The following is a 25,861-nucleotide window of genomic DNA, read 5'->3' as shown; positions in this document are numbered from 1 at the left end:
CAGTAAATTCTACAGTATACTAGAGTCTGCAAAAACCCTACAGTAAAAACTACAGTATACCGTACTACAGTCTGCAAAAACACTACAGTAATTACTGTAGTATATAGTACTCTTTTTTTACCACAGTATTTATACTATAGTTAACTGTAAATTCTACAGTATACTACAGTGAATACTACAGTTCGTCCGATGAAAAAACATTCCTACCATTGTATACACTATGCTATTTTTTCATGTGGGTAGCTCTAACCAGAGACATATTTTTGTGATGAGGAGCAATTCCACTAAACTAAACTTGGCGAGACTTACCACAGAACCTGGAGGGGACTGGAGTATCTACTATTTAACCTCGAGCCTCTATCCTCGTTGAGCATTGGCTTGAGCTGTTTACAGTCTCTGTCTGTAACCTGTCTGTGACATCTGCACATCCTGGAATGCTTGCGTAAGCCCAATTCCTCCTTAAAACTGACAAATTTGCATTTTTGGGGGTTGCAGTCACCTCCGTGGTTACAGTTCAAAGTTAGCTGACAAAAGTTGGAAATTGGTTTGATGTTACGGAGGTCATACATAGAGCTTCGGAGAAGGAAACTCCTCAATGGGATAACATCTGGGGTTTCGTGGGAAGTTAAAACGGAAGAAATTAAAAAATATCCCTGGAGTGATTGATGCACGTCAGATGAATTGAGTAGTAAGGATCGGACCCTTTCTTTCAATTTTCGCCTGAAATGACATACCCAAATCTAACTGCCTGTAGCTCAGGACCTGAAGCAAGGATATGCATATTCTTGATACCATTTGAAAAGAAACACTTTGAAGTTTGTGGAAATGGGAAATTAATATAGGAGAATATAACACATTAGATCTGGTAAAAGATCATACAAACAACAAAACAAGTGTTTTCTATTTTCTTTTTTCTCTCCATCATCTTAGAAAAGCAAGAGAAAGGCCATACATTAAGATAAGAGCCTAGGTGGCATTTAGATTTTGTCCACAAGATGGCAGCAGTGTGTGCAAAGTTTCAGACTGACACAGTGAAGAATTACCTCACTACACAATATGTTGCATGAAGTCTGCAGGAGCCAGACCAAAATTACTGAATGTAAGTACATTTTTTACCTTCGGAGGTGAATGTATCAAACCAGTTGCCGTGATAATTGTGTTTTGTTGTTGTGCACTATCCTCCAACAATAGCATGGTATTTCTTTCTGTAATAGCTACTGTAAATTGGACATTGTAGTTAGATTAACAAGAACGTAAGCTTTCTGCCCATATACAGTGGCAAGAAAAAGCATGTGAACCCTTTGGAGTTACCTCGATTTCTGCATAAAATGGTCATTACATTTGATCTGATATTCATCTAAGTCACAACAATAGACACATTTTTATTTTATTTTTTTATTAGGCAAGTCATTTAAAAGGACAAATTCTTATTTACAATGATGGCCTACCAAAAGGTAAAAGGCCTCCTGCGGGGACGGAGACCTGGGATTTAAAAAATAAATACAATATAAATATAGGACAAAACACACATCACAACAAGAGAGACTACATAAACACTACATAAAGAGAGACCTAAGACAACAACATAACAGCAAAACATGACAACACAGCATGGTAGCAACACAACATGACAACAACATGGTAGCAACAAAACATGGTAGCAACACAAAAACATGGTACAAACGTTATTGGGCACAGTCAACAGCACAAAGGTCAAGAAGGTAGAGACAACAATACATCACACAAAGTAGTCACAACTGTCAGTAAGAGAGTCCATGATCGAGTGTTTGAATGAACAGATTTAGATAACACTGTCCAGTTTGAGTGTTTGTTGCAGCTCGTTCCAGTCGCTAGCTGCAGCGAACTAAAAAGAGGAGCGACGCAGGGATGTGTGTGCTTTGGGGGCCTTTAACAGAATGTGACTGGCAGAACAGGTGTGTATGTGTAGGATGAGGGCTGCAGTAGATATCTCAGATAGGGGGGAGTGAGGCCTAAGAGGGTTTTATAAATAAGCATCAACCAGTGGGTCTTGCGATGGGTTTACAGAGATGACCAGTTTACAGAAGAGTATAGAGTGCAGTGATGTGTCCTATAAGGAGCATTGGTGGCAAATCTGATGGCCAAATGGTAAAGAATATCTATCCGCTCGAGAGCACCCTTACCTGCCGATCTATAAATTATTTCTCTGTAATCTAGCATGGGTAGAATGGTCATCTGAATCAGGGTTAGTTTGGCAGCTGGGGTGAAAGAGGAGCGATTACGATAGAGGAAACCAAGTCTAGATTTAACTTTAGCCTGCAGATTTGATATGTGCTGAGAGAAGGACAGTGCATTGTCTAGCCATACTCCCAAGTACGTGTATGAGGTGACGACCTCAAGCTCTAAACCCTCAGAGGTAGTAATCACACCTGTAGGGAGAGGGGCATTCTTCCTACCAAACCACATGACCTTTGTTTTGGAGGTGTTCATAACAAGGATAAGGGTAGAGAAAGCTTGTTGGACACTAAGAAAGCTTTGTTGTAGAGCATTTATAAGACTGTATCATCTGCATATAAATGGATGAGAAAGCTTCCTACTACCTGAGCTATGTTGCACATAGTTGCAAATAGAGTTGCACATAGTGTGCTTAAACTAATAACACACAAATTATTGTATTTTTCTTGTCTATATTGAATACATAATTTAAACATTCACGGTGTAGGTTGGAAAAAGTGTGAAACCCTAGGCTAATGACTTCTCCAAAAGCTAATTGGAGTCACGAGTCAGCTAACCTAGAGTCCAATCAATGAGACGAGATTGGAGATGTTGGTTAGCGCTGACTTGCCCTATAAAAAACGTAGTCTACAAAACGTAAAACAGTAAAACAAGAATGGTGTTCATGGGAGGACACCACGGAAGAAGCCACTGCAGTCCAAAATAACTGAAGTTTGCAAAAGAGCACCTGGATGTTCTACTGGCAAAATATTCTGTGGACAGATGAAACTACAGTTGAGTTGTTTGGAAGGAACACACAAAACTATGTGTGGAGAAAAAAAGGCACAGCACACCAACATCAAAACCTCATCCCAACTGTTCAGTATGGTGGAGGGAGCATCATGGTTTGGGGCTGCTTTGCTGCCTCAGGGCCTGGACAGCTTGCTATCATCGACGGAAAAATGAATCCCCCAGTTTATCAAGACATTTTGCAAGAGAATGTTAGGCTATCTGTCTGCCAATTGAAGCTCAACAGAAGTTGGGTGATGCAACAGGACAGCGACCTAAAACACAGAAGGAAATCAACAACAGAATGGCTTCAACAGAAGAAAATATGCCTTCTAGAGTGGCCCAGTCAGATTCCTGACCTCAACCCGATTGAGTTGCTGTGGCATGACCTCAAGAGAACAGTTCACACCAGACATCCCAAGAATATTGCTGAACTGAAACAGTTTTGTTAAGAGGAATGGTCCAAAATTCCTCCTGACCGTTGTGCAGGTCTAATTCGCAACTACAGAACACATTTGGTTGAGGTTATTGCTGCCAAAGGAGGGTCAACCAGTTATTAAATCCAAGGGTTCACCATACTGGTACAGATCTACTAAAGCTCCTAGTGATATATGTTTCAGTAAGATTGGATTTTTCGCATTTATAACAATGGTTATCAACTGTACTGCAGGAATAATTGAGGTTGTGGTGGCAGCTGCAGAGAGGTATTTGGAGAGATATGTGGGTGTGTGAGTTATAGGGTCTGTTAAATGGTGGTGTCCCATCCATTCAGGTTGTTGGCCTGAGGTAGGACTAAATGTTTTATATTAACAAGGCAAGTCAATTAAGAACAATTAAGTATGGTGGTGTTATTTTTTGTGAGTTTTGTGTTTGATGGTATTTTTTTCCCCAAGCAAAGTATAAGGGATTTGTATTCCAGTCTAGTAGGTGGCGGTAAAGCAACATTTATTGGATGCCAACAGCCGTTAAACCTTATCAAAGAAGAAGACAAGGAGGAAGAAGAATAAGGAAAATAAAAGTGTTTTGAAATAGCATCCGGGTGAATTAGTGGTCACAGAGAATTCAAGATGGCGGCGCACATGTCGCATTGTAGAAGTTGGGGCCGTGTTCAGAGGTAATATTCACAGCTTAGTATTTGCAAAAATAAAATACCGTAATATTTTATGTTCACGTTTATCTTAAAGCATTTGCATTGACTTTACTGAAATATGTAATTTCGTAATCAGCTAGCGCGCAAGCAAGCCGTGTAACTAATAGATTAATTCAAACAAAACAATGTTGTGGAAAGCTATATTTTGAATCTGCAGTCGGCTGCGAACGAATAGCATTATTGACAGTAGCGTTATATGCATGCGAGTGCAGTCGTGATTTCCTCTTTAGCTAGCTAACTAGGTAGCTGACGTTAGCTAGGTAGCTGACGTACACTATCACTGGCAATTTGGATTTCTGGACAAACACACTTTGGCATCATCAATAGTTAGCACGTCGTGCTGCCTAGCCCATTTTTATAAGCTAACTACTACCTTGAGTTTATTGACAATAGTATCTTCTGGCTGGGGAAGTTTTAAAGGTCCACTATAATTGCTCGGTTATTTCCTGATTGCAAAAGTATAATAGTTCGCCTATGTTCAGTTAATCTAACAAAACAAAGTATAGTGTAGAGAATCATTGTACCATCTAAACCACTGAAATATTTTCCATAACCGAAAATATTGTATTTTCAGCTGTTTGAAGCAGGAGTACAAAACCGATAGTAAAAGATGCATAAACGAAAAGTAAGATCAGGAAGCATAGAAATAGCACACACAAAACATGTACTGCTTCTTAGACTTACTTTCAATGAACTTACTTTTAAAGTTTATTATTATTATTTTTTGTATTTTACCCCCATTTTCTCCCCAGTTTTGTGATATCCGAAGGTCGAGTCATGAGTCGCTAGAGTGCGATAAGCCAAGTAAAGCCCCTCTGGTCAAAATCTCCCCTAACCCAGATGACTGTGGGCCAATTGTGTGCCGCCCTATGGGAGTCTCGGGCACGGCCGGTTGCGACACAGCCTGGGATCGAGCCTGGGTCTGTAGTGACGCCTCAAGCACTGCGATGCAGAGCCTTAGACCGCAGTGCCACTCGGTAGGCCGAGAATTACATTTCTATGTTTACGGAAAACATTTAAGTCTCCAAATATCTCAACTCTACGATGAAGTTGAGGGTAGACTAGTGTGGGCTGACTGGAGCTCTGATATCACATAAAATGAAGTTATCAAAAACGATGGAGGCACGCAAAGGCCAAATTGAGCTCCGCATCGCAGTGAGCCTCTGAATTTTTTAAACAATGTAGAGAGCTCCGTATAGTTCTGCATTGACTTGATTGGTTGACGGTAGGTGAGGGCGGGAGGTCCTGTATAAACACTAGCTCACTTCCTTGACAAATTCCTTATAAACAGCTCTGCGTTGCTCTGCAAAGCGCAACAAGTGTGAATTCCCTGACTTCTGCAGAGGCCACATCACTGTGAACGCTGCACGGCCAATGCAGACAACGGATTGACCATGCAGCGGCTTTAAGATACAACTGGTCCAAGGAACATGTAACTGTTGACATTTGTTTTGCATGCTGAACAAGAACAACTCCAGGCAATATTACTATCCTAGTCCAACTGCGCACTGATTTAAACAATCAGTGTAAAGATATACAGGGTAAAGTTCAAATCAAGTTTATTTTATATAGCCCTTCGTACATCAGCTGATATCTCAAAGTGCTGTACAGAAACCCAGCCTAAAACCCCAAACAGCAAGCAATGCAGGTGTAGAAGCACGGTGGCTAGGAAAAACTCCCTAGAAAGGCCAAAACCTAGGAAGAAACCTAGAGAGGATCCAGGCTATGAGGGGTGGCCAGTCCTCTTCTGGCTGTGCCGGGTTGAGATTATAACAGAACTATGCCAAGATGTTCAAAATATTCATAAGTGACAAGCATGGTCAAATAATAATCATGAATCATTTTCAGTTGGCTTTTCATAGCCGATCAAGTTGATCGTTTCATAACGACGACAGCAATCACTTTGCGAGACACGCTGCATGGCCAATGCAGGAGAAAAGGAGCTCCCTAAACTTTCAAACGGTCAAAACCATTTGATTTTGAGGTGAGGTGAAATCTGAAGTTGTGCTATATTTCATTTGCGATCTCATAGCTAATTTGTAAACTATATAAATATTAATACGTTACTAGCCCAAACACTTAATCTGCAAAAATGATAGGTTAATTAGTGGGTGACGGTTATTTCAGAAGTGGGGGGACAAAAACAGGCTACATTGCACCCCCCTCCCCAAATCTGATATTGGTAGTTGGGTGGTAGATGCCAAGTCTCCCTCATGGCCCATGTGCCTACATTGTACATACAGCATAAACATGCAACATTCACACACACACATACACCATAGATACAGTTGAAGTCAGAAGTTTACTTACACCTTAGCCAAATACATTTAAACTCAGTTTTTCACAATTCCTGACATTTAATCCGAGTACAAATTCCCTGTCTTAGGTCAGTTAGGATCACCACTTTATTTTAAGAATGTGACATGTCAGAATAATAGTAGAGAGAATGATTTATTTCAGCTTTTATTTCTTTCATCACATTCCCAGTGGGTCAGACATTTACATACACTCAATTAGTATTTGGTAGCATTGCCTTTAAATCGTTTAACTTGGGTCAAACGTTTTGGGTAGCCTTCCACAAATTTCCCACAATAAGTTGGGTGAATTTTGGCCCATTCCTCCTGACAGAGCTGGTGTAACTGAGTCAGGTTTGTAGGCCTCGGTGCTCACACACGTTTTTTCAGTTCTGCCCACAAATTTTCTAGAGGATTGAGGTCGGGGCTTTGTGATGACCACTGCAATACCTTGACTTTGTTGTCCTTCCTTTGCCACAACTTTGGAAGTATGCTTGTGGTCATTGTCCATTTGGAAGATCCATTTGCGACCAAGCTTTAACTTCCTGAGTGATGTCTTGAGATGTTTTTTCAAAATATACTCATGTTGCCATCTATTTTGTGAAGTGCACCAGTCCCTCCTGCAGCAAAGCACCCCAACAACATGATGCTGCCACCCCTGTGCTTCACTGTTGGGATGGTGTTCTTCGGCTTGCAAGCCTCCCCCTTTTTCCTCCCAACATAACGATGGTCATTATGGCCAAACAGTTCTATTTTTGTTTCATCAGACCAGAGGACATTTCTCCAAAAAGTACGATCTTTGTCCCCATGTGCAGTTGCAAACTGTAGTCTGGCTTTTTTATGGCGGTTTTAGAGCAGTGGCTTCTTCCTTGCTGAGCGGCCTTTCAGGTTATGTCGATATAGGACTCGTTTTACTGTGGATATAGATACTTTTGTACCTGTTTCTTCCAGCATCTTCACAAGGTCCTTTGCTGTTGTTCTGGGATTGATTTGCACTTTTCGCACCAAAGTACTTTCATCTCTAGGAGACAGAACGCGTCTCCTTCCTGAGCGGTATGACTGCTGCGTGGTCCCATGGTGTTTATACTTGCGTACTATTGTTTGTATCAAAAGCTTCTAAAGCCATGACACAATTTTCTGGAATTTTCCACTCTGTTTAAAGGCACAGTCAACTTAGTTTATGTAAACTTCTGACCCACTGGAATTGTGATACAGTGAATTATAAGTGAAATAATCTGTCTGTAAACAATTGTTTGAAAAATGACTTGTCATTCACAAAGTAGATGTCCTAACCGACTTGCCAAAACTATAGTTTGTTTTCAAGAAATCTGTGGAGTGGTTGAGAAACTGGTTTTAATGACTCCAACATGTAAACTTCCGACTTCAACAGTATATATCATTTACACTTGCACAGTCAGCGCAGACAGATCCAGCTCAGAGAGGCCCAGCTCCTGAGCTCCATAAGAGGCAGATTCTAATTTAGAATGAAAAATGGTTTAAGTTTCAAGCTTTAATGTCACGTGCTAGCTATTTAGCTAGCTACTTATGGCTTGGTGATAGAAGCTATTCAGGAGCCTGTTGGTGTCGGACTTGATGTACCGCTTGCCATGCAGAAACAGAGTCTATGGTTTGAGTGGCTGAAGTTTAATGATTTTCCTTCCTTTCACAGCCTTAATGTAACAAATGTTAGATCATCGGACCAAATTGCATTGATTAGTTCTCTAATCAAACTGAATAGCACCGAATTATTTCAAACTAAAACGTATGGTTACTGATTTGTATCAGAGCTCATGTATCTATATATACGTTTTGAGTGGTCTTTAAAGGGAATGATTCACATCCCTAGCATTTACACATGACATTGTCCTGTCGGCTACAACAGTACTAAAACCGGTTAGAACAGTGTACAGTAAGTGTATATTTTACATTTGATATTATTTTGATGTGATGAAAGTAAAGGGCTGTATCTTTCTACAACTGTACAGCAATTGAGAATCGATTCGCGTTTAGATTGAGTCTTTGGCTGTTTTGGCTACCAGAGCCGGTCTACCTCTGAAAATAACACAAGGTCCTTGGACCTAATGGACTAACGGTAACGTTAGGCTCCTTAAGAGTATATATTTGGCTAGGTGCTACCTAGAACATGTGGGAAGGTGAATATGGTAAATAGTTGTGACTTCAGTTCCCCTGACTGTCAAGACATGCTGTTGTTGATTGCCGCAATCCATAAACTAACCTAAACCTGGCCTCTTTCTAATCTTAGTGTGACATTTGTTTCCTCACTCGTCTCTAACATATATGGTCTAAAACGCCAAACGGTCTCTACAAGTCAGAATGTTGAATACATCTAATTTGAATTTACTCTGCTCATTTCGTCCTTATTCGGGTAGAAATGTGAGACAAAATATCCACAGGAAAGTAATATTAACTGACTTAAAACGAGGATCTCTGTGTGTGGCTTTCCCGATTTTGTCTGCTTATAGACTAAAGCTGGACATTACATGATTTTAAACTACTTGGGATCCACAACACATTTCTGCGATTGCAGGTGAATTGTATACTTGTAGGCGCCAACTAAGACGTCTTAGGTCGCAGAATGTGAGCGGGAGAAAGAAGTGTGATTATGGGTCTTTCGCTTCCCGATCCGCATCTTATGTCCAGATAAACAGAATTCTGACATGCTAGACATTTTGGGTCGTATCTTTTCTACAATGCGATTTGTGCAACTTGTCCTCTGTTGCCTGGCTACAACCACAAAGAAGGAGTAATGATGACACTTCTTAAAGCCACAGGCACCGCGACTCATCTGGAAATTATAAAACCGACATGGTCTAGACAGGTCGCAATGTGAGCAAATTTGTGTAATATGAGCACACCAGTCGCGGACTTCAGGATGACAAGATTATGCAGACAATTCGCATAATGTTGGTGCTCCCAAGATGTGAGATTTTTGTTTTCGTGTAATGTATGCCTAGTTAAAGGCACGTGCACAAGACGGCAGTACATGCACGCAACACATGTATACTAACTGAAGTTTTGCAGGTGTTTACATGGTTTTGCGCATGTGTCAGGTTATAGTAATCTCAACCGCAGTACTGACGTTCTAAAAAGTCGGGTAAATTATACTTCCCTGTGGATATTTTTCTTACATTTCTGCCTGAATAAGACAACTACAAGAGTAAGTTCAAATGTAATGTTTATCATTTTGGCTTGTAAGGAAAGTCATGTTTTTGCAGTCCTTTAATTCATACTGGTTTGCAGAAGTCTGGGATTACAGTCTGATTTATTAGGCAAATTTAAACCTTACATCTTTGCATTTACAGGTTTGGAATTGCAGTATATAGAAAGTACAGCAGTGGCAGCAGATATCCAAATATCTCACTCTCTGCACCGTTACCAGGGATCCCTAAACCAGTGTTTGCGTCCGTTGACGGGCATGAGCAATGCGAGACTAAAATCACTACTTTGGAAAATGGCCTTAAAGTAGCATCTCAAAACAAGTTTGGTCAATTCTGCACTGTTGGAAGTAAGTTGCTACAGCATTTGAATATAACTGATATTTTCTTATTCTATTTCAGAAAGTCTCCATTGCTGCATAATCAATAAAGTATGAGCGAATTATGATTTGCTTCTTCTCTCCTTCCAGTTTTAGTAAATTCAGGATCCAGACATGAGACAAAATACCCCAGTGGAATTTCACACTTTTTGGAGAAACTGGCCTTTTCTGTAAGTGTCATCTGCTTTGAGACGGCTTGTGCAAGACATGTCCCACCTTTTTGCCTCAGTGTTGTCCCTTTTGTAGCCTAAGCAAATTGATGGCCATGTTTTTGTTTATGGGAAACGATGAAAGTACAATGTGCATCTTCAGTCCACAGCCCAGTATGGCAGTAAAGATGAAATTCTTCTCACACTTGAAAAACATGGAGGGATCTGTGACTGCCAAACATCCAGGTATGAATCATTTCCTTTGGCTTCAATGTCCAGACACAGTATGTTTTCTCTCTGACTGATGGAAAGGTATACTAACTATAGTCATGGTACTCTTTATCCCGTTCAGTGTTGTACTGCTTTGGAAGAGGATGAAGCTTTTCAGTCAGTTTGTGTGACGCCTAAGGTTTTATTCACAGAGACACCACCATGTATGCCGTCTCTGCCGAGGTGAAGGGACTGGACACGGTAGTCAGCCTGCTCTCTGATGCTGTATTGCAGCCACGCCTGCTAGGTGAGTCAACACTTTGAGTGACAGGTTTGTCATCGTGTTTGACGTCTCCTTCAATGATTTGGGGAAAATGTTGACTTAATTGAATTGTCTACGAAAGTAAGACTAGTAAACGTTTTTGTGGGAGTATATTTTCTTCAGGGATGGCTCTGCTTCTGGTTACTAGATGAGGAGATTGAGATGACTAGGATGGCAGTGCGCTTTGAGCTGGAGGATCTGAACATGAGGCCTGACCCTGAACCTTTACTGACAGAGATGATCCACGCAGTGAGTCATGCTATTGATTGATCCTCAGAAATTACAACACTCTTGAGCTGCATGAAGTCTATTGTTGCACCGTTACTAATTTACTTTGGCCCCACCTCTGCAGTGAGCCTAGATCAATTGCGCCATTTATGGACAAATTCGTATGATGATACATAACTTTTCACAACACTCTGTGAACTAGGCAGCATATCGGGGGAACACTGTTGGGTTGCCTCGCTTCTGTCCAGTAGACAACGTGGAGAAGATCGACAAGAAGCTGCTACACACGTACCTGCGGAGCTACTACTGCCCAGAGCGTATGGTGCTAGCCGGTGTGGGCATCGAACATGAACAACTGGTGGCCTGCGCCAGGAAATATCTGCTGGATGTGAAGCCAGTATGGGGAGCCAGTACGCCTACCAATGTCGACCTGTCTGTGGCACAGTACACTGGTGGAATCGTAAGGGTAAGAGCAGAAAGTTTTTCCCTTTCTTTCCTTCCTTCCTTTTTCCTTGTTTATTTTACTAAATCAGAATGTAAATCTCTGTTTTGATCCTCTCAGATGGATAAGGATATGTCAGATGTGAGCCTTGGCCCCACTCCCATCCCTGAGCTCACCCACATCATGATTGGCCTGGAGAGCTGCTCGTTCCTGGTGGGTGCTCGCTGTGATTGGTTGGTGTGGAGGATCTCCCGCCCACTTGCTTGAACTGTCTCAAGCTCTATCTAGGCTATCCTGTATCTGGATGTTAATATACATATTTTGTGATACAGGAGGAGGACTTCATCCCATTTGCCGTCCTCAACATGATGATGGGTGGAGGCGGGTCCTTCTCAGCGGGGGGTCCAGGGAAAGGCATGTTCACTCGGCTTTACCTGAACGTGCTCAACAGGTAAGCAGGATACACCCTTCTCAATTCTAATGAAAGTAATTACGATTGTATTTGTTTTTAATTCATTTAAAAAAAATCTACAGGCATCATTGGATGTACAATGCCACCTCATACCATCACAGTTACGAGGACAGCGGCCTGCTGTGTATCCATGCCAGTGCAGACCCCAGACAGGTAGGGAGAGGAGATTCAGGAGGGGCAGGACTTTACACTGTAGTTTAAATGGCTAATACTAAGCTGCCATATGCTTGGAATATAATATCTGTTAAAAATAAAACATTTTTGTTATGTCTTTTAAAATAATAATTTGGTGGTGGCTTATATTTGTCAAATTTCACACATTTACATGCACTCAGTGGCCAGTTTCTAATGTATACCCATCTAGTTGTGTGTCGGACCCCCCTTTGCATCCAGAACAGCCTGAATTCTTCGGGGCACGGGCAAGTTGCTCAATTGGTATCAAGGGACCTAACGTGTGCCAGGAAAACATTCCCCACATTACACCACCAGACTGGGGCCATTGACATATACTGCTTACGCCAAATTCTGACTGCCATCAGCATGACTCAACAGCAAGCAACTGGAATTCGTTGGACTAGGCAATATTTTTCCACTCAATTGTCCAGTGTTGGTGATTGTGTGCCCACTGGAGCTGCTTCTTTAGGAGTGGAACCTGGTGTGGTTGTCTGCTGCAATAGACAAGGACTGACGAGTTGTGCTTTCCGAGATACCGTTCTGTACACCAATGTTGAACTGCAGCGTTATTTGCCTGTTGGTGGTCCGCCATTCTCATTCGACCTCTCAACAATCTGTTTTCGCCGACAGGACTTCCGCTGACTGGATGTTTGTTTTGTCGTACCATTCTCGGTAAACCCTAGACAGTGTCGTGCATGAAAAGCCCAGGAGGCTGGCCGTTTCTGAGATGCTTGATCTGGCACGCCTGGCACCGACGATCATACCACGCTCAGTGTCTTAGGTCACTCGTTTTGCTCGTCTAGCATTCAATTGAACAGTAACTGAATGCCTCAATGCCGGGCTCTGCCTGCTTTATATAGCAACCCATGGCCACGTGACTGTTTGTAGGAGCGACCCATTTTTGTGAATGGGGTGGTGTGCCTAATAAACTGGCCATTGAGGGTGTGATAATTGGAAGTGTTTTTTGCACATCCCAACACTCCGAGACACCCTCTGTCATTATCAATGGCGACCCTGGCGCAATTAGGGTTAAGTGCCTTTCTCAAGGGCACATTGAGAGATTTTGCACCTTGTCTGCTCAGATTGCTAGTTAGAACCCTTATGTTACTGGCCCAATAACCTTTAGGCTATCTGGCGCCCCTGGATTTGACTTTGTATGATGTGTGTTCTCTGACGTTGTGAAAGTGCTGCCATTCCAAAGTTGTTGATTACAACATCTTGCTTTGTCAAGGTTCGGGAAATGGTGGAGATTATAACCAGAGAGTTCATTCAGATGGCTGGGACAGCAGGAGAGGTAAGGCTTGTCACAAAAGCCATTTTAAAATTACAAAGATTTCTGAACTTGGAACTCTCTCTTTGAACTTCCAAACGTTGCATCTCTCTTTCTGTGCTCAGATGGAGTTGGCGAGAGCGAAGACGCAGCTCAAGTCCATGCTGATGATGAACCTGGAGTCGCGGCCGGTTATCTTTGAGGATGTCGGCCGACAGGTTCTAGCCACAGGGAAGAGGAAGCTGCCACACGAGCTGTGTGACCTCATCAGTGAGTAGTAGTGGCCTGGGTCATAATAGTGGATATTGATATCAAGCCCAGAATGAAACATTGGTGTCTGACAATCTGCAGGAAAATGACAAATCATGACTGTCATGGCAGATCAGTAGTTCTTTATGCTGACTTTTCACTCACTTCTCTTTCCAGGTAACATTACAGCAAGCGATATCAAGAGGGTCACAACCAAGATGCTGCGCAGCAAGCCAGCAGTAGCAGCGCTAGGAGACTTGACTGAGATGCCCTCCTATGAGCACATCCAAGCTGCCCTATCCAGCAAGGACGGGCGCCTGCCTCGCATGTACCGCCTCTTCCGATAGACCTCCCTGCGTTTACCCTGACATCAATGTATATACTGGACACTGACCTACACTACCGTCAAAAGTTTTAGAACACCTACTCATTCAAGGGTTTTAATTTATTTAAAATGTTTTCTACATTGTAGAATAATAGTGAAGACATAAACTATGAAGTATAACAAATGGAATCATGTAATAGCCCAAAAAGTGTTAGCCACCCTTTGCCTGGACGACAGCTTGGCACTCTCTTGGCATTCTCTCAACCAGCTTCACCTGGAATGCTTTTCCAACAGTCTGGAAGGAGTTCCCACATATGCTGAGCACTTGTTGGCTGCTTTTCCTTCACTCTGCGGTCCGACTCATTCCAAACCATCTCAATTTGGTTGAGGTCGGGGGATTATGGAGGCCAGGTCATCTAAGGCAGCACTCATCCCTCTCCTTGGTAAAATAGCCCTTACACAGCCTGGAGTTGTGTTGGGTCATTGTCCTGTTGAAAAACAAATGATAGTCCCACTAAGCCCAAATCAGATGGGATGGTGTATTGCTGTGGTAGCCGTGCTGGTTAAGTGTACCTTGAATTCTAAATAAACCATAGACCGTGTCACCAGCACAGCACCCCCACACCACCACACCTCCTCCTCCATGTTTCAAGGTGGGAACCACACATGCGGAGATCATCCGTTCACCCACACGGTGTGTCACAAAGACACGGCGGTAGGAACCAAAAATCTCAAATTTGGACTCCAGACCAAAGGACAAATGTCCATTGCTTGAGTTTCTTGGCCCAAGCAAGTCTCTTCTTCTTATTGGTGTCCTTTACTAGTGGTTTATTTGAAGCAATTTGACCATGAAGTCCTGATTCACACAGTCTCCTCTGAACAGTTGATGTCTGTTACTTGAACTCTGAAGCATTTATTTGGGCTACAATTTCTGAGGCTGGTAACTAATGAACTTATCCTCTGCAGCAGAGGTAACTCTGGGTCTTCCTTTCCTGTGGCGGTCCTCATGAGAGCCAGTTTCATCATAACGCTTGATGGTTTTTGTGACTGCACTTGAAGAAACTTTTTGAAGTTCTTCAAATGCTCCACGTTGACTGACCTTCATGTCTTAAAGTAATGGACTGTCGTTTCTCTTTGCTTAATTGAACTGTTTGTGCCATAATATGGACTTGGTCTTTTACCAAATAGGGCAGTCTTCTGTATACCCCCCTACCTTGTCACAACACAACTGATTAGCTAAAACGCATTAAGGAAAAGATTCCACAAATTTACTTTTAAGGCACACCTGTTAATTGAAATGCATTCCAGGTGACTACCTCATGAAGTTGGTTGAGAGAATGTGCAAAGCTGTCAAGGCAAAGGGTGGTTATTTGAAGAATCTCAAATATAAAATATATTTTACATATTTTTTGGTTACTACATGATTCCATGTGTTATTTCATAGTTTTGATGTCTTCACTATTATAATACATTGTAAAAAATAGTCAAAAGAAAAACCCTTGAATGAGTAGGTGTTGTAAAAACTTTTGACCGGTATGGTACACTAATGTTCTCTCAATGGAGCTGTGCTAAGCACTGGGAGAGAACTACTGTTTGGATCTCCAACTGTAAAAGAAAAGTTTTGAGTGAGGTGATTTTTAAAAACAACATTTTACTCGGTGAGGATATACCCTGCTCTGCGTACCTGGAGCGTCTACACTTTCTTGCCAGAGGGAAGTTTTCATTTCCTGTTCACTATCCCACCTGACCCACGTTGGCTAGGATGGTTTGCATGTTTTTTGGGTTTAATTCCAAGTATGTGTGAATGAATATGGCTCGAGAGTTACATTGCTGGATCTGTAGAGGGAGACCTACAAATTACCTTCATGGTAAAAAGGAAAATAAAGGGTTGTGATTTTCTGTTTCCCAGCCTTCTGTTGGATAGCAAACAGGCCCGGGCCCGGTTGCCCGACAGCGATGGAATTTCGGCTTATGAGTTTTAATGATGCGTTGTTCCTATAACAGCCGAAGATGTAACATGCGTTTCCCAAAAACACCACACAGAGAGAACGTTCACGAAGTCCATCGTTGGAGCATGTCGATATAGTGATAGGATCAAAAGATAGGCAGCGCTGCTGAGGTTATCGGTGGTCACAGACAGATAAACATCTTCATTCTCTGTTTAGTGTAGATATTCTGTTCATGAAGTGACGTGGAAGGGGGGGGGGAAAAAACCATCTAATGACGCACTTAGTAGTTCTACGAGTGGTCTGAGGCAGTCGGTAAATAATGTGCGTTTTCAAATACAACTTTAGGGTTTTGGGAAACTGCTCAGAGACTTAACGATGCTCCTACAAAGGCTCTAACGATGAACTTAGCCTTAAGATACTTTTGGAAAACTGGGCCCTGGACTACACTGTATGTGTGAATGTCCTAGCAATGTCCTACTACACTGATGTTTGCACAATTAACACAGATACTTCCTTAAATTTGACAGACACTTTTTATGACATTTCAGAGGCTGGAGTCTCACCCAAGGCCTTGTCATCTAGAAGGTGTTGAAAGTGTTCCACAGGGATGCTGGCCCCATGACTCCAATGCTTCCCACAATTGTCAACTTGCGTGGATGTCTTTTGAGTGGTGAACCATTCTTGATACACGGGAAACTGTTGAGCGTGGAAAACCCCAGCACCATTGCAGTTTTTGACACACTCAAACTGGTTCACCTTGCACCTACTACCATAGGTACCATAGGTTCAAAGGCACTTAAATCTTGTCTTGCCCAGTTGCCCACTGAATGGCACACATACTCAATCCATGTCTCAATTGTATCAAGTCTTAAACATCCTTTAACCTGTCTCCTCCCCTTCATCTCTAGACTGAAGCAGATTTAACAGGTGATAATAGCTTTCACCTGGTCAGTATGTCATGGAAAGAGCAGGTGTTGTACACTCAATGTATATAGTACTGTGTGTGTGCTGATATCCTTTCAGGTGCCAGAGAAATCTTTACATGTATTTCTCATTTCCAAAACTATATTGGAATGGTATGCGTCTTCTCTAAATTGTAATAATGTATTAAGCTTTTTCACTTTCTGTTTCAGAATACTGCCACAATCTTACATTTTATTTCAAACCAAGGTTTCTTTGGGTCCTTGAGAGAAAGTGAAAATAATGAATGTGATGACCCATATGTATATCTGTATTCTGGTAAATTAATAATTGCCATGAATGGACAGTCAATTAGCATTTATAAAGCAATTATACTGTCCTTCTTTGAGGGATATTTAATGTCCACTTCAGATGACAGAAGAAAACATTTGTTTCACAATCAAAATAAAACAGAAATGACAAACATTCCATGTGATGTTACATCACAAATCATGTGTTATAAAAGACCCACAGATATGGAGTCCTGAGAAAATCACAAACAAGATCACAGGCACTTGCCCTGAGCGTTAAAGTGAATGAGAACTCATGATTCACCATTACACCAGAACCATTAATCTTCATGCAATGAATTCTCTTCTCCTCGTTAGCACAATACAGTACATGGAAAGTATTCTTTTGATGAAGTTACATGAGTGTATTTCATTTAGTCATGACAGATGACATTAAGGCAATGAATCAGAGTTCAACCCCTCCAACACGATCAACATCACCATTGCAAAAGATGGTTCTGTATCCATTATGTGAGATATTAAACAATATGTTAATAAGCAAGATATTTCACAAAAATCAATCACGCATCTGTTTTTATACAATGCCAGAAAAGCCACCATGCATTAATTCAATAAGTACCATACTTGCAGGAAATGTATGTTCATCAAGCAACATCGAAATGTCCCTTAAATTTGACAGGGATAAGTCCATTTCTGTGAAATCATGGGTCACTTTTTTCTTTATTGGAGGAAATCCAAAAACATCCCAAAAGTTAGGTATATCAAAGAAAGTGCTTAAGATCTGTTTGATGAAAATGCATTGACAAGGCCTTTGAATACAGGTACACAAAGTAAAAAGTGACACTACATATGGTCCATATCAACCTGGCTTGTTAAATAAATGTACAAAATAAAACAAAAAAAGAACGTATTAAGTACAGTATACTCAGAGCAACATCAGCCAACCAGGACACACGGGTGGGGGCGAGTAACTGATTAGCTTTCAATCTTCAATGTCAGGTTCCCCAGTGCAGTCTTGTTTATAGAAGGTCTGTATAAATAGACCAGTTTACTGCCGAGTCTGCAGACTGGGGTCTGTCTGAACTCAAGGTCCCTGCCTTCGAGAACAGCCCCACAGCTCCCCCGCCCAAACCACATGAGTGACACAGTTCCAACAGCTCTCAGTAGGGGGGCGCTCATGGATCAGCCTACGTGACTTCCATGACTCACAGGGAGATTCTCAATTGGGCAAAAGTCCATCCTCTACTCCCTGACCCGGAAAGCGATAAGTGGTCGAGGAGAGTGTCAATTCGTTAGTAGGCGAACGTAGGAGTCTGCTCATTACCTACTTCAGCAGAAGATGCACAATAGTATCCTGGGCTAGTGTTTAAAAATCCATCACACCCCTTTTGAATCAGCTGTTGTTTTCTCAAAGGAGAAAAGTATGCACACATTTAAAAACTATACGCTACTTTTGTCTAGAAAATGTCTTGCACAACTAGCTAAATTTGTATCACTTTACACATTTATTTGGGGATTCTACCCCTGTCAACGTAATTTGCCTGATGACGCGCAAGTGGAGAACGAGAGTCATTTCATACAAGCACATTTGTTTCTACGTTTCCTCGATTACCTTTGACCTTTTTCAAAAGCAGACGAGGATGCAAGGCCTCGGACAAAACCAACAGATTCTCCCACAGACTGGGCTGGAAGTGGAAACACAAGACTGGTTCCCTTCGGTCCCTCATGGCTGGGTCAGAGTGATTCTGGTTCAGGAGATGGAGCAGATGGTGCTGCTGCCCTGGTCCTTCGTGGCTTCTCTCTTCTTCAGCTCTCTGGTGATCCTCCTCCTGATGCCCTCCAGGTACAGACTCCTGTCAAACTGGCCCGCTCCCAGAGGAATACTGAGAAACACGCCAGACAGTGAACAAATAAAAAAGGGTTAACCAACTGTTCTAAACTTTGAGCTTTTCGTTGACAGCACTTTTGGACAACGTAATTACTACGAGAAAGGTTAATAGTGTTGGAGCTGAAAGCTGCAAATAGCTTGCTGCTTCAACAGCTAAGAGAGGCAGGGGTGGGACTCACTTGTCTCTTCCAGGACGGAGTTTGACCTGGAACATGCCGATGACAGGCCGGTGGTCTGACGTCTTTATCATTGAACAGCTGGTGTACTTTATCACTTTGATGTCATCCACCTGCCTGTTCCTGAACAGTATTCTGTCCTAGAGCACACAGAGGAACAGTCAAATAAAACACAATTTTTGTGTGTGTTTAAAACAAGCCTATATAATAAAGCAAAGAGGCTTGATTGTATGAATGACACAGGGTATGACTGACGGTGAAACGTACTGTGTATGAGGGAGTTCTCTGCTTAGAGGTGGTGTCGTACACGTCACAGCCAACGTCAAATTTGTAGGTGGGGAGGAACTGAATCAGTGCTTCCTGGAAGCCTTTAAAGATGGAACCTAGAACAGAGCATAACACATTTGTACTCTATTGTCAAGTATCTGTCACAGTGAGTATGGTAACAATACATTGAGATATCATTCACAATCTAATACATGTAATATTTGCCTGAACCTCTGGTTCTTAGTGTTAGAATGGTGTTGTTCCATGTAGACGTACCATCCTTCATTTCCTTGGAGAGTTGGTCATGGTGGAGAAGAGGGCCCATGTCCACACCCTGGTTCTGGTTTAGAAGGGCCTCTACCCCCCCACGGTCTTCACTCAGGCGGAAGTTAAAGTCTCCAAACCAGAAAACCTCATCAAACCGTGTTGTCACATCCGCTGAAAGACATGAAACATAGTCATTATCAGTAACATTAACAATGGACTTATTGAGTACTTGTTGCATGAGGGAAACTACAGCATTTCTCCTCACATAATAAGGATGCTCTTCTAGATGTGACAGCGGTACTTCAATATAGTAGTAGTACTGCAATAAACAGCTCTTGTCTTTAAGAGTACTTACAGGATGTGGAGCGGTAAGGGTTGGTGTCTGGAAGAACTTTAGGGAGAGCAAGTGCTTCAACGATCTTGTTGTAGTCCAGAATCCTCTCGTACACTCTGGAATCTCCAGCTGGAACATAAGGACATTTATTAAATCACCTAGTTAGCAGTGCGACTGTATCCAAAAGGCTTTCCACTTCCTGTTTACATTCACAGGTAATAGCATCACCTCCTGAACAACAGAGGTGTCACTCACAGGTAAAATGGGAGGTGATGAAGAGGAAGGAAGTGCCAAAGAAGGTGAAGCCGATCCCCACGGCTCCTTTGGTTTTGATCTGAGACATGATGCGTGTTGTGACCGTGGCATGCTCCACTTCTGTTAGGAGGAGATGCGGTGGTTACAGGGACCAAATCAGATCACGTACTGTACACATAAAATGTGCAGTAGGTAGCCAGAGAGATCACCTTATAATGTTACCTCTCTTACAATTAGAGACCTTCTGAGATTTGTTGATGGGAAAGGACTGATTCACTCTCCTCTGAAAAAAAAACGACAACTTGTAGTAGAGACATTCGGGACGGACCTGAGCAGAACCAAATGAGGTCCCTCCTGACGAACACCGTGAGGTAGAGAACCCCGTGGGAGGCTGCGTAGAGCATGACGTAGTACGGCCCCAGAGTCTCCTGAAGACGGATTTCCCATTCCCTCCTGTAACACACACACACAATCAGCATAGAGTGCTGAAGACTCGATTGATATAATGCAAAATGCTCTCATACAGTCGTCCTATACCGGTCAGGACATCCCTCCTGGACTCCGATGATGTAAAAGTCTTGTGCAAATTCAGAGTCTGTCGGGAGCAACAGATCATCTAGGTTGTTTGGAAGTCCCTGAAAATGATACGGAAGTAGTCTTTTTTTTATTATCAAAGAGTGAGTGTAGAACTTGTGTACAGATACTCAGGCTCTAGGCCTAATGTTGAACAGTAGGAGTGGCCTCACCTTTTCTCCATGCATGTTCCATGTGGCTATGTAGATGCCAACTCTCCTCTCTGGGAAATAGCGGTCCAGCTCCTCAGCGCCCAGAAGGGCACCACTGCCCAGCACGCTGCCCTCCAGAAAACTCCTGGAACACAATGAGGAAATGAACACTTCATAACCGGAGGTATAGCAGCACTGTTTTCCCTGCTTGCTCTAACAAACAATTAGTATTCTTGGCTACTTTGAACCAAACCCATTTCAAATGTCTGGTAGGCTCCATTATACAAGTTCAGTAGAATACACACACAATTCAAAGAACGCTGGATATTATTGGCGCTGAGGCACATTTCAAAACATAGGCTTCTTCCATAGCTGTCAAACATTTCAGATAAATCCCCCGATTCCTTGAACAGCTCCTTGCTGAGGCACATGTGTATTGAGACCCATCTTTGCTCCCTGAATGGTGGCAAAAGCTATGCTGATTCACACACTCCCACCTGACAATTACCTCCATCAGAGTGAGCACTTACATACCATAAGCCTCTGAGGCCTTCATTGAAGCAGAACTGCAGCCAGTGTTGCTAGTGCACACACCGATGCTAATGCCCTAGCTGCAGATGTGCCACGGTAATAATTACAGCATAGTCTTCTTGGTTGCCATTCACTGATGCTGATTGTGACCGCTCACAATAAGTTACAATAGCTCAAATGCCCATCTGTAGTTCATGCAGAATATATTTAACTCAAGGCACACCTCAATTCTTATCATGAGATGTCATGTTCCACATCACAGGAAGTGCATTATTGTATCAATGAAATTGAGCATCCCTTAAGCCCATCTTTATTTTAGAGCTGCATCAAACATTCAAAGGATACTTTATACACTATAGTTAGATCACCTATTAGTTTCAATGCCTTCAGAAAGCTATCAAGACTTACAGCACTTTGATACCGGTATGGTATCCAATACAGGTAGAGAAGGCTTCTGCAGGACGTATCTGGTAAGTAAACTGGAGAGGATATCACGAGTGAGAGGCGTGTAGCCCTACCTGTTCCTGACGTCCCTGGGTCTGATGGGGTTCAACACGCTGAAGGTGGACTTCATGGAGTTGACAGAGGTGTTGTCCAACACCATGTTATCCAGAAGCCGGCTGTCGCTCAGGTTCCTGTGCAGGTGCAGCCTCTCCGGCCCAGCTCTCCCCGGCACAATGCCATAATCCACGCAATCCCTGTCAATCCGATTAGCCGTCCTTAAGGACTCCGACGCCAAGGTCTGCTCCAGAGCAGGAAGTGGACCCGATGGCTGTAAGGGAGAGAGGCGGACCTTGAAGGGCCTCCCCCGCTGCTCCGCTGGGTCACCGTGGTGGTCGTGGGGCCTCCTCTCGTACTCGGAGAGGCTCTGGCCCCTGGCTCTGAAGACAGGGGACCCTGTAGGAGTTAAGAGGGGTCCAACGATGGAGCTCTGTCCGTTCCTTAAGGTGGCAGCACCGCTCAAGGTGAACACACCTGTAACTGCCGAGTCCTCCTTAAGAGAGTCTGTGGAGGAACCAGTCTCAGCTGGGTCAGTCAGACTCTCCTGGCTGTGCTTAAGTCTTCTGCTTCTCACCTCCTCCATCGAACCGCTCTTCCCTCCCTTCGACAGTGCAGGGGGCTTGGGCAGTAGGGGCGGTCGCGGTTGGTAGAGACTGGTCTTGCTGCTTTGGTCTTGTACATCCTGAGGGAATTTCAGGGTGTCGAGGAGCTTGATGTCCTCTGTAGGGGGGTTCACTGGCATCTTGTCACTGCTAACTCCTTCTGGATCCTTCCCACCAGGAGCTCCACGAGGTAACACTCCATCAGGCTGAGAGGGGCTACTGTCCTCCCCATTCTCAGTCATCCTCATGCCAGGCTGCACCTTCTGTCAGATGTCAGTACCATGCCATGGAAGAGGTCATCTAGAAAACAATTATAGCTACTGTACTATTAATGAGAATGGATTGATAATATTTCTAATTATATGCTTGATTGTTACACTAGCTAGCTAGACACTTGCTATGTTACTTATCTTACACAAGCAATGAAGCAACGAGTTGATTAGCCCGACTAAGTTAGCTGCACATATGGTTGGCTCATGTTAGCTAGCTAAATGACTGGAAGAGAGAACTCCACAGACAAAAGAAGAAACCTTAGTTACCAGTATATTTGACAGCTCTGTTGGCAGTAATGTTAACTGGACGCTAAAATTGCTAACTACTGTGATGACATGTAAAGCCATCTAGCTAGCACATGTTTACGATTATGCTAGCTAGTTAGCTACATCCTCGTAAACATGTGCTGCTAAAAAAGATAGCTGCTTGCTATGCGCTCTAACGTTAGCTATATAGCATTCGAATTCACATAACATTCGCTAGATAGCTAGCAGAAACGCATTGGTGAAACGTTGTAGCTGCTAGCTGTGCTAGCTAATATTTTAACCTATGACAGACCGCTAGGAATATGGCAGTCTGGGAAAGACAAATGCATTAGACACGACACTACATTTAATCAACGTTAGATACCTGGGGAAAAGCGAAATCAAGTTTCGTCCATTACAACATTGTGAGAATATCGTTAGAGGTAACATTAACTAGCTAGCTATTTTTAGTTTAGCTCTCAACGCTAAACCAAACTTTCCACTTCTCTAGACGTGGTTTTTCTTCTTCATTGATGTTTACTGGCAGACTACACTCATAATGTGTATTGCCGCCACCTACTGTAAGGGGTAGTAAAAAAAATACCCCAAAAACAAAATAGGTTTTGGATTTACAAATTCATACTAATTACCAAAAACACTAACCAAATGCACGCTACTATCCTGTATAAAATAAAATAAACACTACACCTTCGGTCGGATTTCAATGTATTTTCAGATCCCTACACAGGCTCATGGAACCTCTTCATTCAGTACTCCCTGTAACATTTCGGGTGTATAGTCCTGGAGATCCAGAAATCTATTTGCCGCCATCACAATGATGTCTAACTTAGATTTTTGTATTAATTTGACTAGTGCAATTTATCACTTGCGCTATAACGTGCAACTAAGTCCACCTTCTTCACTGTTAGTGTGTCGGGATCCTTCTCCTGCATGGAATTCACTGCAGACTGTGGGCCATCCACTACCATCTCACCTCTATTCACTCCTTCAGCTATTTTCACTGCCTCCAGATAGGAGACCTGCTGGATAGCCCTGACCCTAGTTACTGCGCCCTCCTTCATCCTTACAGGGCACTCCGGGAACGTGATTCCCATCACAATTACAACATGCTTCATCTGACTCGTCAACTGCTACATACATTATTTATTACTTCGACACACACTTGCCACGTGTCCAGACTTGTTATAATTGTAACACTGCAGCGGCTTCTGTACTGTACATATGGTCTGACCGCATTTCTCACATACCCACGTTTTACATACATCGGGTGAACCACTTCATCAAACGACTAAATGAAACCGATAGGCTTTGCTCCTTCTTTCCATCTATCATTTGATTCAAGCGATGTGCGTCTACCACTCACTCCTACACGAGATGACACCTTTAACCGGAGCCCTACTCTAAAAAGCATAGCTTTCCACGTCATACGTCGGCATCTTGTAGAGCCACAGAGCTTTCTCCTTTTGCGCTCACGATATCAACATCATACCGCTCATTGTCACTCTGACCGATTCCACTCTACCCAATTCGTCGTTCACCATCTTCGAGACCGCAAACGGGAAAAACGAGAAAACAAAACACACGTTGCTTGCATTGTAGCGCCACCTACTGGTAGCTAGTAATAGTTGTACAACTACCCGAGCCACCCTGATCTCATGCCATGAGTCTACATAAATAGTTCGCGGATACAATTAGGAATTGGAATATTAAAATGGACATGAATGTTCTAAGAATGGTTTATTTCACATTAATTCGACATTAAAGTATCAATGTCAGCCGATGCTGAATTATTTGACACAATTCACATACAAGAAAACCCTCAACACAATATAAACTACAACTTTAAAACACATATATTTTGGAAAACCATCAGAGCTAAGGGTTAAAAAGAAATGGCAGTCCACAGCTCGCTGGTTGAGCAGTCTAGTTCTATGAAAGTATAAAAATTCTGCCATTTTGTTCAGGGAGTATAGGTCAGCCAATTGTTTACAGACAGATTATTTCACTTACAATTCACCGTATCACAATTCCAGTGGGTCAGAAGTCTACATACACTAAGTTGACTGTGCCTTTAAACAGCTTGGAAAATTCCAGGAAATTATGTAATGGCTTTAGAAGCTTCTGATAGGCTAATTGACCTCATTTGAGTCAATTGGAGGTGTACCTGTGGATGTATTTCAAGGCCTACTTTCAAACTCAGTGCCTCTTTGCTTGACATCATGGGAAAATCAAAAGAAATCAGCCAAGACCTCAACAAAACTATTGTAGACCTCCAAAAGTCTGGTTCATCCTTGGGAGCAATTTCCAAACGCCTGAAGGTACCATGTTCATCTGTACAAACAATAGTACGCAAGTATAAACACCATGGGACCACGCAGCCGTCATACCGCTCAGGAAGGAGACGCCTTCTGTCTTCTAGAGATGAACGTGCGAAAATCAATCCCAGAACAACAGCAAAGGACCTTGTGAAGATGCTGGAGGAAACGGGTACAAAAGTATCTATAGCCACAGTAAAATGAGTCCTATATCGACATAACCTGAAAGGCCGCTCAGCACGGAAGAAGCCACTGCTCCAAAACCACCATAAAAAATCCAGACTACAATTTGCAACTGCACATAGAGACATAGATTGGTACTTTTTGGAGAACTGTCCTCTAGTTTGATGAAACAAAAATAGAACTGTTTGGCCATAATGACCATCGTTATGTTCGGAGGAAAAAGGGGCTTGCAAGCTGAAGAACACCATCCCAACCGTGAAGCACGGGGGTGGCAGCATCATGCTGTGGGGGTGCT

At 42.7% G+C, this 25,861-nt stretch overlaps 2 protein-coding genes across 6 annotated transcripts; one reads left to right on the top strand and one right to left on the bottom strand.

Moving 5' to 3' along the window:
- The first annotated feature begins 3,985 nt into the window (after positions 1–3,985).
- Positions 3,986–17,161, top strand: LOC139545601 (mitochondrial-processing peptidase subunit alpha-like). Its single transcript, XM_071353558.1, has 13 exons — positions 3,986–4,096; positions 9,750–9,952; positions 10,073–10,152; positions 10,295–10,377; positions 10,554–10,648; positions 10,812–10,912; positions 11,094–11,357; positions 11,454–11,546; positions 11,666–11,784; positions 11,868–11,958; positions 13,211–13,273; positions 13,375–13,519; positions 13,676–17,161. Exons 1-13 carry the CDS (start codon positions 4,050–4,052, stop codon positions 13,843–13,845), a joined length of 1,554 nt encoding a protein of 517 aa, XP_071209659.1. The 5' UTR covers positions 3,986–4,049; the 3' UTR covers positions 13,846–17,161.
- Positions 17,074–25,132, bottom strand: LOC139545599 (phosphatidylinositol polyphosphate 5-phosphatase type IV-like). 5 transcript variants are annotated; one of them, XM_071353555.1, is made up of 11 exons: positions 25,079–25,132; positions 21,945–22,829; positions 20,917–21,040; positions 20,708–20,805; positions 20,499–20,623; positions 20,171–20,290; positions 19,937–20,044; positions 19,591–19,752; positions 19,315–19,430; positions 19,051–19,187; positions 17,074–18,866 (listed from the first exon to the last, which is right to left on the bottom strand). In XM_071353555.1, exons 2-11 carry the CDS (start codon positions 22,775–22,777, stop codon positions 18,734–18,736), a joined length of 1,956 nt encoding a protein of 651 aa, XP_071209656.1. In that variant the 5' UTR covers positions 22,778–22,829; positions 25,079–25,132; the 3' UTR covers positions 17,074–18,733. The 5 variants fall into 5 exon arrangements, with proteins under 5 accessions (XP_071209656.1, XP_071209658.1, XP_071209655.1 ...); XM_071353557.1 differs by lacking the exon at positions 25,079–25,132 and adding an exon at positions 24,316–24,629; XM_071353554.1 differs by lacking the exon at positions 25,079–25,132 and adding an exon at positions 23,433–23,635 and having other exon boundaries at positions 21,945–22,846.
- Between the last annotated feature and the right edge of the window lie 729 nt (positions 25,133–25,861).

Source organism: Salvelinus alpinus, chromosome 19, assembly GCF_045679555.1.
Source record: "Salvelinus alpinus chromosome 19, SLU_Salpinus.1, whole genome shotgun sequence".
Classification (NCBI taxonomy): Eukaryota; Metazoa; Chordata; class Actinopteri; order Salmoniformes; family Salmonidae; genus Salvelinus; species Salvelinus alpinus.
The sequence above is the reverse complement of the archived record's forward strand: the minus strand, read 5'-3'. Positions and strand labels throughout refer to the sequence as shown.

Excerpts from the sequence above, each read along its gene's own strand:
- LOC139545601 (XM_071353558.1), top strand. The coding sequence starts at position 4,050 with ATGGCGGCGCACATGTCGCATTGTAGAAGTTGGGGCCGTGTTCAGAG. Across the intron at positions 10,378-10,553 it reads TGTGACTGCCAAACATCCAG|AGACACCACCATGTATGCCG; the intron begins GTATGAATCATT and ends TTTTATTCACAG. Across the intron at positions 10,913-11,093 it reads TGACAGAGATGATCCACGCA|GCAGCATATCGGGGGAACAC; the intron begins GTGAGTCATGCT and ends TCTGTGAACTAG.
- LOC139545599 (XM_071353555.1), bottom strand. The coding sequence starts at position 22,777 with ATGAGGATGACTGAGAATGGGGAGGACAGTAGCCCCTCTCAGCCTGAT. Across the intron at positions 20,806-20,916 it reads GGAACATGCATGGAGAAAAG|GGACTTCCAAACAACCTAGA; the intron begins GTGAGGCCACTC and ends TATCATTTTCAG. Across the intron at positions 20,291-20,498 it reads CCTCATTTGGTTCTGCTCAG|AAGTGGAGCATGCCACGGTC; the intron begins GTCCGTCCCGAA and ends TCCTCCTAACAG.